The 16,349-nt window shown below is 45.2% G+C and overlaps 1 protein-coding gene across 1 annotated transcript in view; it reads right to left on the bottom strand.

Annotated features, from left to right (window-relative positions):
• Nucleotides 1–16,349, bottom strand: part of LOC110516722 (fibrillin-1) — a 149,670-nt gene that overhangs the window by 6,333 nt on the left and 126,988 nt on the right. The window contains exons 56-64 of the mRNA XM_090222708.1: nt 16,180–16,302; nt 8,514–8,645; nt 7,857–7,982; nt 7,559–7,765; nt 6,654–6,779; nt 4,023–4,145; nt 2,802–2,918; nt 1,205–1,333; nt 848–967 (exon numbers count right to left, since the gene is read on the bottom strand). Of these exons, the coding sequence (XP_090078834.1) occupies nt 848–967; nt 1,205–1,333; nt 2,802–2,918; nt 4,023–4,145; nt 6,654–6,779; nt 7,559–7,765; nt 7,857–7,982; nt 8,514–8,645; nt 16,180–16,302 (1,203 nt within the window). The remainder of the gene's footprint in view (nt 1–847; nt 968–1,204; nt 1,334–2,801; nt 2,919–4,022; nt 4,146–6,653; nt 6,780–7,558; nt 7,766–7,856; nt 7,983–8,513; nt 8,646–16,179; nt 16,303–16,349) is intronic.

Raw genomic sequence — 16,349 nt, 5'->3', positions numbered from 1 at the left:
GACAGACAGACAGGGGGAGAGAAAGACAGAAGACGGACAGACAGGGGGGGAGAGAAAGACAGAAGACAGACAGACAGGGGGAGAGAAAGACAGAAGACAGACAGACAGACAGGGGGGGAGAGAAAGACAGAAGACAGATAGACAGGGGGAGAGAAAGACAGAAGACAGACAGACAGGGCGGGGAGAGAAAGACAGAAGACAGACAGACAGGGGGAGAGAAAGACAGAAGACAGACATACAGGGGGGGAGAGAAAGACAGAAGACAGACAGACAGGGGAGAGAAAGACAGAAGACAGACAGACAAGGGGGGAGAGAAAGACAGAAGACAGACAGACAGGGGAGAGAAAGACAGAAGACAGACAGACAAGGGGGGAGAGAAAGACAGAAGACAGACAGACATGGGGAGAGAAAGACAGAAGACAGACATACAGAGGGGGAGAAAGACAGAAGACAGACAGGGGGGGGGGGAGACAGAAGACAGACAGGGGGGGGGGAAGACAGAAGACAGACAGACAGGGGGGGGGAGAAAGACAGAAGACAGACAGACATGGGGAGAGAAAGACAGAAGACAGACATACAGAGGGGGAGAAAGACAGAAGACAGACAGACAGGGGGGGGGGAAGACAGAAGACAGACAGACAGGGGGGGGGGGGGACAGAAGACAGACAGACAGGGGGGGAGAGAAAGACAGAAGACAGACAGACAGGGGGAGAGAAAGACAGAAGACAGACAGACAGGGGGAGAGAAAGACAGAAGACAGACAGACAGGGGGAGAGAAAGACAGAAGACAGACAGACAGGGGGGGAGAAGGATTGAGAGAAAGAGAGAGAGAGTCTGTACCACTCACCGACACACTGGTTCCATTGATAGTGTTGTAGGTATCCCTGAGGACAGCTACACCGGTACCCTCCCACCAGGTTCTGACAGCCATGTTGACAACGGTGGTTACCATCACACTCATCCATATCTGTCAGGGAAACCACATACACACACAAACAAACACCCACACACACAGCATTACAATAGTTATGTGGCCATACAGTTATCTAACTGTACTGGATAGGTACAAGCAAAAAGGTGAAGTTTCTACCAAATCCCTGTTTATAGTGGAGTTATTGCCATATTGCCTATACCTATCTGATCATTTCAGATCCATATAAAGTATGGAGTCAGCTGATCCCGAGAGAGGCAGTGATTGGCTGACCTTCACAGCTCTGTCCATTGGGGTCCATTGAGAATCCTCTAGTACACTCGCAGTTGAAGCTGCCTGGGCTGTTCTGACACACACCATTAGAGCCACACAGAGCAGGGTCCGACCCACATTCATTATTATCTACAGAGAGAGAGAGAGACATTCATTACTATCTACACAGAGAGAGACACTCATTACTATCTACAGAGAGAGAGACTCATTACTATCTACAGAGAGACACTTATTACTATCTACAGAGAGAGAGAGACATTCATTACTATCTACACAGAGAGAGAGAGACATTATTATCTACAGAGAGAGATACTCATTACTATCTACAGCGAGAGAGACACTCTTTACTATCTACAGAGAGAGAGAGACACTCATTACTATCTACAGAGAGAGACACTCATTACTATCTACAGAGAGAGAGAGATTACTATCTACAGAGAGAGAGACATTCATTACTATCTACAGAGAGAGACTCATTACTATCTACAGAGAGAGAGACATTCATTACTATCTACAGAGAGATTACATTACTTTTTTTAAATTTATTTATTTTTTTTACCCCTTTTTCTCCCCAATTTCGTAGTATCCAATTGTTGTAGTAGCTACTATCTTGTCTCATCGCTACAACTCCCGTACGGGCTCGGGAGAGACGAAGGTTGAAAGTCATGCGTCCTCCGATACACAACCAACCAAGCCGCTGCTTCTTTAACACAGGGCACATCCAACCCGGAAGCCAGCCGCACCAATGCGCCGGAGGAAACACCGTGCACCTGGCCACCTTGGCTAGCGTACACTGCGCCCAGCCCGCCACATGAGTCGCTGGTGCGCGATGAGACAAGGACACCCCTACCGACCAAGCCCTCCCTAACCCGGGCGACGCTAGGCCAATTGTGCGTCGCCCCACGGACCTCCCGGTCGCGGCCGGTTACGACAGAGCCTGGGCGCGAACCCAGGACTCTGATGGCACAGCTGGCGCTGCAGTACAGTGCCCTTAACCACTGCGCCACCCGGGAGGCCCCAGAGAGAGACATTACTATCTGGAAGGAGAGCGGGAGAAGAGAGAAGGAGAGAGGGGAGAGTGGGGGGTGAGCGAGAGGTAGAGAGAGAAAGACCATTGGTCAACAACAGACTGTCTGAGTGACTTACCGACTGATTTACTGACTGACTGACTGACTGGGTGCATCTGTTTGACCTTGGCCAGTGCAGGACCAATGGAATGGTCTCAAATATGCAACCTTCACCCACCTTGTTACTCGGGCTAGGCAAAAATAATTCACCACAGACTGACTGGCTGATTGACCAATGAACGGAGGGAGGCTGTCTAGCCACAAAGTCATGGGAGCTGAAGTGCGGAATGGAAAACCCCTGTTGTAACCATGGCAACAGACTGCAAAATTCCACAACAAGTCATTGTTAAGTTGTCATGGCGACAGTTCAGTTGAGCCCAATCTGATGTGTGATAGCAGACGGAGAACATTAAAGAGACTTTTTATGGGGAGAGATGGAAGATAAGTGGCTACATTTGGTTATGTTTGTAAAGCCTAGTCGAGTGGAGGAGGGAGGAGTTTGTGTGTGTGTGTGTGTGTGTGTGTGTTACCTATGCAGGCAGTATGGTGCTGGGTGAAGCCTGGAGGACATTTGCAGGTGAATCCTCCAATGGTGTTCACACACAGGAACTGACAGTTGTGCTGTTTGCTCTGACACTCATCCAGATCTGAGAGGAGGGGGAGAGAGAGAGAGAGGGAGAGAGAGAGAGAGGGAGATAGAGATAAGGGGGATAGAGAGAGGGGGGATAGAGAGAGGGGGGGATAGAGAGAGAGAGGGAGAGAGAGAGGGGGACAGGGAGAGAGGGGATAGGGAGAGAGGGACAGGGAGAGAGGGGATAGAGAGAGAGGGAGAGAGAGGGGGACAGGGAGAGAGGGGGTAGAGAGAGAGGGGGACAGGGAGAGAGGGGATAGAAAGAGAGGGAGATAGAGAGGGGGGATAGAGAGAGGGGGATAGAGAGAGAGAGGGGGGATAGAGAGAGAGAGAGAGGGGGATAAAGAGAGCGGGGGATAGAGAGAGAGGGGGATAGAGAGAGAGGGGATAGAGATAGGGGGGATAGAGAGAGGGGGGAATAGAGAGAGAGAGAGGGGGATAGAGAGAGAGGGGGATAGAGAGAGGGGGATAGAGAGAGAGGGGGATAGAGAGAGAGGGGGATAGAGGGAGAGGGGGATAGAGAGAGAGAGGGGGATAGAGAGAGAGGGGGATAGAGAGAGAGGGGGATAGAGGGAGAGGGGGATAGAGAGAGAGAGGGGGGTAGAGAGAGAGAGTAAAGGTTAGATTCCAGCTCCACAACTGTATAGAGTTAGTTTCCAGTCCTTCTCCTGTCAGTGACCTGTTGATGAACTGCCACAGAACCAGACCCCGGAAACATGGTGGAAACCAGGCGGAAAGTTTGTGCGTGTGTCTGAATGTGTGTGTCTGAGAGTGTTTGTGTGTATGTGTCTGTGTGAGTGAGTGAGTGAGTGTGTATGTGTGTCTGAGTGTGTGAGTGTGTGTGTGTCTGTGCATGTCTGTGTGCGTGAGCATGTGTAGATACTGCCCTAGGGTAAACATAGCTGTCGCCAAGAGTGGTAATGAGCAATATGGACCAATTATGTTTGTATAAACTCCCCAAACTGACCATACACACTGATAAACACATGACCTATCAGACGCAACAGATCACAATCTCTGCTCACCACATACACGGAAATGCACACACTGTGTGTGTGAGGCTGTCACTGTGACTGTGTGTGTGTGTGTGCTGTTGTGTGTGTGTCTGTGCATGTCTCACCTCGGCAGCTCTTGCCATCCTCCTGCAGGATGTATCCTCTGGGACAGGAGCAGAGGTAGCTTCCCTCTGTGTTCTTACAGAGGAAGTTACACGGCTTAGGAGCCTGCACACACTCATCCATATCTACACAGGAGAGACAAGTTACACTCATCCATATCTACACAGGAGAGACACGTTACTCATCCATATCTACACAGGAGAGACACGTTACACTCATCCATATCTACACAGGAGAGACACGTTACTCATCCATATCTACACAGGAGAGACACGTTACTCATCCATATCTACACAGGAGAGACAAGTTACACTCATCCATATCTACACAGGAGAGACACATTACTCATCCATATCTACACAGGAGAGACAAGTTACACTCATCCATATCTACACAGGAGAGACAACTTACACTCATCCATATCTACACAGGAGAGAGACAAGTTACACTCATCCATATCTACACAGGAGAGAGATAAGTTACACTCATCCACATCTACACAGGAGAGAGATAAGTTACACTCATCCACATCTACACATGAGAAAGAGAAGTTACACTCATCCACATCTGCACAGGAGAGAGATAAGTTACACTCATCCACATCTACACAGGAGAGAGACAAGTTACACTCATCCATATCTACACAGGAGAGAGAGAAGTCACATTCATCCACATCTACACAAGCGAGAGAGAAGTTACACTCATCCACATCTAGAGGAGAGAGAAGTTACACTCATCCACATCTAGAGAGGAGAGAGAGAAGCTACCCTCATCCATATCTACACAGGAGAGACAAGTTACACTCATCCATATCTACACAGGAGAGAGACAAGTTACACTCATCCATATCTACACAGGAGAGAGAAGTCACATTCATCCACATCTACACAAGCGAGAGAGAAGTTACACTCATCCACATCTAGAGGAGAGAGAAGTTACACTCATCCACATCTAGAGAGGAGAGAGAGAAGCTACCCTCATCCATATCTACACAGGAGAGACAAGTTACACTCATCCATATCTACACAGGAGAGAGACAAGTTACACTCATCCATATCTACACAGGAGAGAGAGAAGTCACATTCATCCACATCTACACAAGCGAGAGAGAAGTTACACTCATCCACATCTAAAGGAGAGAGAAGTTACACTCATCCACATCTAGAGAGGAGAGAGAGAAGCTACCCTCATCCATATCTACACAGGAGAGACAAGTTACACTCATCCATATCTACACAGGAGAGAGACAAGTTACACTCATCCATATCTACACAGGAGAGACAAGTTACACTCATCCATATCTACACAGGAGAGAGAGAAGTTACACTCATCCATATCTACACAGGAGAGACAAGTTACGCTCATCCATATCTACACAGGAGAGAGACAAGTTACCCTCATCCATATCTACACAGGAGAGACAAGTTACACTCATCCATATCTACACAGGAGAGACCAGTTATACTCATCCATATCTACACAGGAGAGAGACAAGTTACACTCATCCATATCTAGACAGGAGAGAGAGAAGTCACATTCATCCAAATCTACACAAGCGAGAGTCAAGTTACACTCATCCACATCTAGAGGAGAGAGAAGTTACACTCATCCACATCTACACAGGGGAGAGACAAGTTACACTCATCCATATCTACACAGGAGAGAGAGAAGTCACATTCTTTCACATCTACACAAGCGAGAGAGAAGTTACACTCATCCACATCTAGAGGAGAGAGAAGTTACACTCATCCACATCTAGAGAGGAGAGAAAGAAGTTACACTCATCCACATCTACACAGGAGAGAGAGAAGTTACACTCATCCATATCTACACAGGAGAGAGAAGTTACACTCATCCATATCTAGAGAGTAGAGATAGAAGCTACACTCATCCACATCTAGAGGAGAGAGAAGTTACACTCATCCACATCTAGAGAGGAGAGAGAGAAATTACACTCATCCATATCTACACAGGAGAGAGAAGTTAGACTCATCCATATCTAGAGAGGATAGAGAGAAGTTACACTCATCCACATCTGCACAGGAGAGAGAGAAGTTACACTCATCCACATCTACACAGGAGAGAGACAAGTTACACTCATCCATATCTACACAGGAGAGAGAGAAGTCACATTCATCCACATCTACACAAGTGAGAGAGAAGTTACACTCATCCACATCTAGAGGAGAGAGAAGTTACACTCATCCACATCTAGACAGGAGAGAGAGAAGTCACATTCATCCACATCTACACAAGCGAGAGACAAGTTACACTCATCCACATCTAGAGGAGAGAGAAGTTACACTCATCCACATCTAGAGAGGAGAGAGAGAAGTTACACTCATCCATATCTACACAGGAGAGAGACAAGTTACACTCATCCACATCTACACAGGAGAGAGAGAAGTTACACTCATCCATATCTACACAGGAGAGAGACAAGTTACACTCATCCATATCTACACAGGAGAGAGACAAGTTACACTCATCCACATCTACACAGGAGAGAGAGAAGTTACACTCATCCATATCTACACAGGAGAGAGGGAGGAGAAAGCCTGGTCAAAGGTAGTGGGAAATAGAGTGTGATTTGGGGCTGGACCTTAGACAGTGTTAGAGTGTCGTAGTCTTACCCACACACAGGGTGCCAGTGATATCTGTGGTGTACCCAGTTTTACACACACAGCTGTAGGAGCCCAGGCTGTTGACACACTGTCCGTTCACACACAGGTTCCCCATCACACGACACTCATCTATGTCTGAGGGAGAGAGAGTCCTGTCAACTACAACATTATCATCATAAACACACACTCATCTATGTTTGAGGGAGAGAGTCCTGTCAACTACAACATTATCATCATAAACACACACTTATCTATGTTTGAGGGAGAGAGAGTCCTGTCAACTACAACATTATCATCATAAACACACACTCATCTATGTTTGAGGGAGAGAGAGTCCTGTCAACTACAACATTATCATAATAAATACACGCTTATCAATGTCTGAGGGAGAGAGAGTCCTGTCAACTACAACATTATCATCATAAACACACACTCATCTATGTTTGAGGGAGAGAGAGTCCTGTCAACTACAACATTATCATAATAAACAAACACTTATCAATGTCTGAGGGAGAGAGAGTCCTGTCAACTACAACATTATCATCATAAACACACACTTATCAATGTCTGGGGGAGAGAGAGTCCTGTCAACTACAACATTATCATAATAAACACACACTTATCAATGTCTGAGGGAGAGAGAGTCCTGTCAACTACAACATTATCATAATAAATACACACTTATCAATGTCTGAGGGAGAGAGAGTCCTGTCAACTACAACATTATCATAATAAACACACACTCATCTGCATTTGCCTGAGTAGCCAACCGTCCATAAAGTGGAGGTAGTTTGGTTAGACCTGAAGACAATGTGATGTCACAGAGCTATTGCCTCGGCTTTAGCTCAGTGGACTAGTGATTGTGTACCATCCATGGTGCAGGGTTGTGTATAGATATGAGTGAGTATTTCTACCTTTGCCGTCTGTTGTGTATCCGGGCCCCAGTGGACACATCTTCTTGTAGTGTGTGGTCCCAGGTAGAGGACACAGCTCACAGTTAGAGCCCCAGCCTCGTCCTCCATCACAGCAACACTCAGACTTAGTCACACTGTTCCTGCTACTGGACTGCATCTGGCACAGTGTAGTCAACACCTCCGTGAAACACAGTCCCTGGCGGTTATCTAGATGAGAGGGAGAGAGAGAGAGTGAGTGAGAGATAGAGATAGAGTGAGAGTGTGAGTGAGAGAGATGTAGGGAAAGGGGTGTATTTACCTATACATTCAGTCTGTGTAGGGTTGGCGCTGAAGCCTTGGTCACACCTGCAGCGATAGCTTCCAACCGTGTTCTCACAACGACCGTTCTCACAGATACCTGGCTTAGCAGAGCATTCGTTCAGATCTACACACACACACACACACACACACACACACACACACACACACACACACACACACACACACACACACACACACACACACACACACACACACACACACACACACACACACACACACACACACACACACACACACACACACACACACACACACACACACACACACACGGTGGAGATATAGTGATTAAATCCAGAACAGACCTGCAGGGTAGTCTGAATAAAACTATATCAGATATTGTGAGATGAATGTCAGTTTATTGCAGTAGTTCACCAGATGGACAAATCCCCATGAAGTATGATGTTTCTAACCTCAATGGAACCCTACATGAACTACAGATCCATTAGCACATGTATTGTTTGCTACTACAAGTAGATGATAGGAATATTGTATGTGTGTACATTGTATGGGATCATACTCCTCTTTGGTGTCTTGGTAAGTTTGGTGTATATGTGAATTGAATAACCCCATAACATAGACCAGCCATGAACTGGTGATAAAACCAGAATTGTATGTGTTAGTGTGTGTGTCTTACCTATGCAGCCCTCTCCGTTAGGGGCCCGTGTGTAACCAGGGTTACAGATACACATGTAGGTCCCGATGAGGTTCTTACAGCGCATCCCTCTGCTCTCACAGTCATCCAGCCCATCCTCACACTCATTCTGGTCTGCAGGGGAGGGGACACACACCGTGAGTGTGTGTACAATAATGTGTGTGCTTGTATCTGAGTGTGTGTGTGTGAGCGTGCGTACGTGCGTGAATCATGTGCATGAGTGTGTGTCGAAGCTTGTGTGTGTGTGTGTGCGCGTGTGCATGTGTGTATGTGTGTGACAAAGTGCTTTCCTGGGTAACAGAGGATGTGTGTTTCCAGCCCTCCCTGAGTATATAAAGGTCTGTTTATAATAGTCATGTAAATACCAGCCTATAGTCCACACACTGACATCTTCCTCCTGTCTCCTGTCTGTCTCTGACTCAACACTGGTTCCCTCTCCTCCCCTTGTAAAACCCTTGTTATGCTCTCTCTCTCCCACACAGTGTTTATAAAGTCTTATTCCGATACAGAGAGTTGAGGCAGGGGTGAGGTGGAGACTCCAAGCCTTATGTAAGATGGTAGATAGCTGAAGCCTCATACAGTGACGTCACCGGGGATGAGAAGTAACTGTCACCTCAGAATCCTAAAAGACATTTCTGGTTTAACTGCGCTGTACTGACGACAGACTATGGAATGTTGAATGTTTCTCTACATTCCCATAGTCCCTGCTGTACCTACAGTCTCTACAGTCCATTTAGTATCTATAGCAGATTCCAGTCCCTGCTGTACCTACAGTCTCTACAGTCCATTTAGTATCTATAGCAGATTCCAGTCCCTGCTGTACCTACAGTCTCTACAGTCCATTTAGTATCTATAGCAGATTCCAGTCCCTGCTGTACCTACAGTCTCTACAGTCCATTTAGTATCTATAGCAGATTCCAGTCCCTGCTGTACCTAGTCTCTACAGTCCATTTAGTATCTATAGCAGATTCCAGTCCCTGCTGTACCTACAGTCTCTACAGTCCATTTAGTATCTATAGCAGATTCCAGTCCCTGCTGTACCTACAGTCTCTACAGTCCATTTAGTATCTATAGCAGATTCCAGTCCCTGCTGTACCTACAGTCTCTACAGTCCATTTAGTATCTATAGCAGATTCCAGTCCCTGCTGTACCTACAGTCTCTACAGTCCATTTAGTATCTATAGCAGATTCCAGTCCCTGCTGTACCTACAGTCTCTACAGTCCATTTAGTATCTATAGCAGATTCCAGTCCCTGCTGTACCTACAGTCTCTACAGTCCATTTAGTATCTATAGCAGATTCCAGTCCCTGCTGTACCTACAGTCTCTACAGTCCATTTAGTATCTATAGCAGATTCCAGTCCCTGCTGTACCTACAGTCTCTACAGTCCATTTAGTATCTATAGCAGATTCCAGTCCCTGCTGTACCTACAGTCTCTACAGTCCATTTAGTATCTATAGCAGATTCCAGTCCCTGCTGTACCTACAGTCTCTACAGTCCATTTAGTATCTATAGCAGATTCCAGTCCCTGCTGTACCTACAGTCTCTACAGTCCATTTAGTATCTATAGCAGATTCCAGTCCCTGCTGTACCTACAGTCTCTACAGTCCATTTAGTATCTATAGCAGATTCCAGTCCCTGCTGTACCTACAGTCTCTACAGTCCATTTAGTATCTATAGCAGATTCCAGTCCCTGCTGTACCTACAGTCTCTACAGTCCATTTAGTATCTATAGCAGATTCCAGTCCCTGCTGTACCTACAGTCTCTACAGTCCATTTAGTATCTATAGCAGATTCCAGTCCCTGCTGTACCTACAGTCTCTACAGTCCATTTAGTATCTATAGCAGATTCCAGTCCCTGCTGTACCTACAGTCTCTACAGTCCATTTAGTATCTATAGCAGATTCCAGTCCCTGCTGTACCTACAGTCTCTACAGTCCATTTCGTATCTATAGCAGATTCCAGTCCCTGCTGTACCTACAGTCTCTACAGTCCATTTAGTATCTATAGCAGATTCCAGTCCCTGCTGTACCTACAGTCTCTACAGTCCATTTAGTATCTATAGCAGATTCCAGTCCCTGCTGTACCTACAGTCTCTACAGTCCATTTAGTATCTATAGCAGATTCCAGTCCCTGATGTACCTACAGTCTCTACAGTCCATTTAGTATCTATAGCAGATTCCAGTCCCTGCTGTACCTAGTCTCTACAGTCCATTTAGTATCTATAGAAGATTCCAGTCCCTGCTGTACCTACAGTCTCTACAGTCCATTTAGTATCTGTAGCAGATTCCAGTCCCTGCTGTACCTACAGTCTCTACAGTCCATTTAGTATCTATAGCAGATTCCAGTCCGGGCTGTACCTACAGTCTCTACAGTCCATGTAGTATCTATAGCAGATTCCATTCCCTGCTGTACCTACAGTCTCTACAGTCCATTTAGTATCTATAGCAGATTCCAGTCCCTGCTGTACCTACAGTCTACAGTCCATTTAGTATCTATAGCAGATTCCAGTCCCTGCTGTACCTAGTCTCTACAGTAGATTTAGTATCTATTGCAGATTCCAGTCCCTGCTGTACCTACAGTCTCTACAGTCCATTTAGTATCTATAGCAGATTCCAGTCCCTGCTGTACCTACAGTCTCTACAGTCCATTTAGTATCTATAGCAGATTCCAGTCCCTGCTGTACCTACAGTCTCTACAGTCCATTTAGTATCTATAGCAGATTCCAGTCCCTGCTGTACCTACAGTCTCTACAGTCCATTTAGTATCTATAGCAGATTCCAGTCCCTGCTGTACCTACAGTCTCTACAGTCCATTTAGTATCTATAGCAGATTCCAGTCCCTGCTGTACCTACAGTCTCTACAGTCCATTTAGTATCTATAGCAGATTCCAGTCCCTGCTGTACCTACAGTCTCTACAGTCCATTTAGTATCTATAGCAGATTCCAGTCCCTGCTGTACCTACAGTCTCTACAGTCCATTTAGTATCTATAGCAGATTCCAGTCCCTGCTGTACCTACAGTCTCTACAGTCCATTTAGTATCTATAGCAGATTCCAGTCCCTGCTGTACCTACAGTCTCTACAGTCCATTTAGTATCTATAGCAGATTCCAGTCCCTGCTGTACCTACAGTCTCTACAGTCCATTTAGTATCTATAGCAGATTCCAGTCCCTGCTGTACCTAGTCTCTACAGTCCATTTAGTATCTATAGCAGATTCCAGTCCCTGCTGTACCTGCAGTCTCTACAGTCCATTTAGTATCTATAGCAGATTCCAGTCCCTGCTGTACCTAGTCTCTACAGTCCATTTAGTATCTATAGCAGATTCCAGTCCCTGCTGTACCTACAGTCTCTACAGTCCATTTAGTATCTATAGCAGATTCCAGTCCCTGCTGTACCTACAGTCTCTACAGTCCATTTAGTATCTATAGCAGATTCCAGTCCCTGCTGTACCTACAGTCTCTACAGTCCATTTAGTATCTATAGCAGATTCCAGTCCCTGCTGTACCTACAGTCTCTACAGTCCATTTAGTATCTATAGCAGATTCCAGTCCCTGCTGTACCTACAGTCTCTACAGTCCATTTAGTATCTATAGCAGATTCCAGTCCCTGCTGTACCTACAGTCTCTACAGTCCATTTCGTATCTATAGCAGATTCCAGTCCCTGCTGTACCTACAGTCTCTACAGTCCATTTAGTATCTATAGCAGATTCCAGTCCCTGCTGTACCTACAGTCTCTACAGTCCATTTAGTATCTATAGCAGATTCCAGTCCCTGCTGTACCTACAGTCTCTACAGTCCATTTAGTATCTATAGCAGATTCCAGTCCCTGATGTACCTACAGTCTCTACAGTCCATTTAGTATCTATAGCAGATTCCAGTCCCTGCTGTACCTAGTCTCTACAGTCCATTTAGTATCTATAGAAGATTCCAGTCCCTGCTGTACCTACAGTCTCTACAGTCCATTTAGTATCTGTAGCAGATTCCAGTCCCTGCTGTACCTACAGTCTCTACAGTCCATTTAGTATCTATAGCAGATTCCAGTCCGGGCTGTACCTACAGTCTCTACAGTCCATGTAGTATCTATAGCAGATTCCATTCCCTGCTGTACCTACAGTCTCTACAGTCCATTTAGTATCTATAGCAGATTCCAGTCCCTGCTGTACCTACAGTCTACAGTCCATTTAGTATCTATAGCAGATTCCAGTCCCTGCTGTACCTAGTCTCTACAGTAGATTTAGTATCTATTGCAGATTCCAGTCCCTGCTGTACCTACAGTCTCTACAGTCCATTTAGTATCTATAGCAGATTCCAGTCACTGCCATACCTACAGGCCCTAAAGTAAGATATCTATAGTATATTATAAACCAGGTGATTCAAACCCTGAATGCTGATTGGCTGACAGCCATGGTATATCAGACCGTATACCATGGGTATAACTTTCACGCCCTGACCTTAGTAGATATCTATAGCAGATTCCAGTCCCTGATTTTGATTTGATTTGATTTGATTTGTTATTAGTTAGTTTTCTTTATTATTTTGGTTATGTCAGGGTGTGACAAGGGTGGTTGGTTTAGTTTTTGTATTGTCTAGGTGTTTACCCTGTCTAGGGTTTTTTGTATATCTATGGGGTTTTAGTATGTCTAGGTATATGTAGGTCTATGGTGGCCTGAATTGGTTCCCAATCAGAGACAGCTGTTTATCGTTGTCTCTGATTGGGGATCCTATTTAGGTTGCCATTTTCCATTTTGGGTTTGTGGGTTATTGTCTATGTGTAGCCTGTCAATGTGTAGCCTGTCAATGTGTAGCCTGTCAATGTGTAGCCTGTCAATGTGTAGCCTGTCAATGTGTAGCCTGTCAGTACGTGTGTATCATTGCGTCTGTGTTGTTTTGTATACATTGTTCAGTGTTTATTCTTCATTATAAGAAGTATGTATTCTTATCACGCTGTGCATTGGTCTCCTTGTTATGACGAACGTGACAATAACAAACAAATGTTTACTGCTCTAATTACATTGGTAACCAGTTTCTAATAGCAAAAGGCACTCTGTGCGTTGTGCTTAAGAACAGCCCTTAGCCGTGGTACATTGGCCCTATACTACACCCCTTAGGCCTTATTGCTTAAATCCAGTCCCTATTGGCCTATAGTAGATATCTATAGCAGATTCCAGTCCCTACGGCCTATAGTATATATCTATAGCAGATTCCAGTCCCTACAGGCCTATAGTAGATATCTATTGCAGATTCCAGTCCCTACGGCCTATAGTAGATATCTATAGCAGATTCCAGTCCCTACAGGCCTATAGTAGATATATATAGCAGATTCCAGTCCCTACAGGCCTATAGTAGATATCTATAGCAGATTCCAGTCCCTACAGGCCTATAGTAGATATCTATAGCAGATTCCAGTCCCTACGGCCTATAGTAGATATCTATAGCAGATTCCAGTCCCTACAGGCCTATAGTAGATATCTATAGCAGATTCCAGTCACTACAGGCCTATAGTAGATATCTATAGCAGATTCCAGTCCCTACGGCCTATAGTATATATCTATAGCAGATTCCAGTCCCTACAGGCCTATAGTAGATATCTATAGCAGATTCCAGTCCCTACGGCCTATAGTAGATATCTATAGCAGATTCCAGTCCCTACAGACTTATAGTAAGATATCTATAGCAGATTCCAGTCCCTACAGGCCTAAAGTAGATATCTATAGCAGATTCCAGTCCCTACAGACCTATAGTAGATATCTAGAGCAGATTCCAGTCCCTACAGGCCTATAGTAGATATCTAGAGCAGATTCCAGTCCCTACAGGCCTATAGTAGATATCTATAGCAGATTCCAGTCCCTACAGGCCTATAGTAGATATCTATAGCAGATTCCAGTCCCTACAGACCTATAGTAGATATCTAGAGCAGATTCCAGTCCCTACAGGCCTATAGTAGATATCTATAGCAGATTCCAGTCCCTACAGGCCTATAGTAGATATCTATAGCAGATTCCAGTCCCTACAGGCCTGTAGTAGATATCTATAGCAGATTCCAGTCCCTACAGACCTATAGTAAGATATCTATAGCAGATTCCAGTCCCTACAGGCCTATAGTAGATATCTATAGCAGATTCCAGTCCCTACAGGCCTGTAGTAGATATCTATAGCAGATTCCAGTCCCTACAGGCCTATAGTAGATATCTATAGCAGATTCCAGTCCCTACGGCCTATAGTAGATATCTATAGCAGATTCCAGTCCCTACAGGCCTATAGTAGATATCTATAGCAGATTCCAGTCCCTACAGGCCTATAGTAGATATCTATAGCAGATTCCAGTCCCTACGGCCTATAGTAGATATCTATAGCAGATTCCAGTCCCTACAGGCCTATAGTAGATATCTATAGCAGATTCCAGTCCCTACAGGCCTATAGTATATATCTATAGCAGATTCCAGTCCCTACAGGCCTATAGTAGATATCTATAGCAGATTCCAGTCCCTACAGGCCTATAGTAGATATCTATAGCAGATTCCAGTCCCTACAGGCCTATAGTAGATATCTATAGCAGATTCCAGTCCCTACAGGCCTGTAGTAGATATCTATAGCAGATTCCAGTCCCTACAGGCCTATAGTAGATATCTATAGCAGATTCCAGTCCCTACGGCCTATAGTAGATATCTATAGCAGATTCCAGTCCCTACAGACTTATAGTAAGATATCTATAGCATATTCCAGTCCCTACAGGCCTATAGTAGATATCTATAGCAGATTCCAGTCCCTACGGCCTATAGTAGATATCTATAGCAGATTCCAGTCCCTACGGCCTATAGTAGATATCTAGAGCAGATTCCAGTCCCTACAGACCTATAGTAGATATCTAGAGCAGATTCCAGTCCCTACAGGCCTATAGTAGATATCTATAGCAGATTCCAGTCCCTACAGGCCTGTAGTAGATATCTATAGCAGATTCCAGTCCCTACAGGCCTATAGTAGATATCTAATTCCAGTCCCTACGGCCTATAGTAGGATATCTATAGCAGATTCCAGTCCCTACAGACTTATAGTAAGATATCTATAGCATATTCCAGTCCCTACAGGCCTATAGTAGATATCTATAGGAGATTCCAGTCCCTACAGGCCTATAGTAGATATCTATAGCAGATTCCAGTCCCTACAGACCTATAGTAAGATATCTATAGCAGATTCCAGTCCCTACAGGCCTATAGTAGATATCTATAGCAGATTCCAGTCCCTACAGGCCTATAGTAGATATCTATAGCAGATTCCAGTCCCTACAGACCTATAGTAGATATCTATAGCAGATTCCAGTCCCTACAGGCCTATAGTAGATATCTATAGCAGATTCCAGTCCCTACAGGCCTATAGTAGATATCTATAGCAGATTCCAGTCCCTATAGTAGATATCTATAGCAGATTCCAGTCCCTACAGGCCTATAGTAGATATCTATAGCAGATTCCAGTCCCTACAGGCCTATAGTAGATATCTATAGCAGATTCCAGTCCCTACAGGCCTATAGTAGATATCTATAGCAGATTCCAGTCCCTACAGGCCTATAGTAGATATCTATAGCAGATTCCAGTCCCTACAGGCCTATAGTAGATATCTATAGCAGATTCCAGTCCCTGCGTTAGCTTTACCTCTGCACATCCTCTTGTCCTCTCGCAGCACGTAGCCTGTTGGACATTTACACTCGTAGGAACCAATCACGTTCACGCAGCGGAACGCACACAGCAAAAGATTCTGGGAACACTCATTCACATCTGGAGACGAGAGGGGGGGGGGGGTGTGAAGAGTGAAAGAGCGAGGG

Source organism: Oncorhynchus mykiss, chromosome 26 (assembly GCF_057628025.1).
Source record: "Oncorhynchus mykiss isolate SJ-2025 chromosome 26, ASM5762802v1, whole genome shotgun sequence".
In the NCBI taxonomy this organism is placed as follows: domain Eukaryota; kingdom Metazoa; phylum Chordata; class Actinopteri; order Salmoniformes; family Salmonidae; genus Oncorhynchus; species Oncorhynchus mykiss.
The sequence above is the reverse complement of the archived record's forward strand: the minus strand, read 5'-3'. Positions and strand labels throughout refer to the sequence as shown.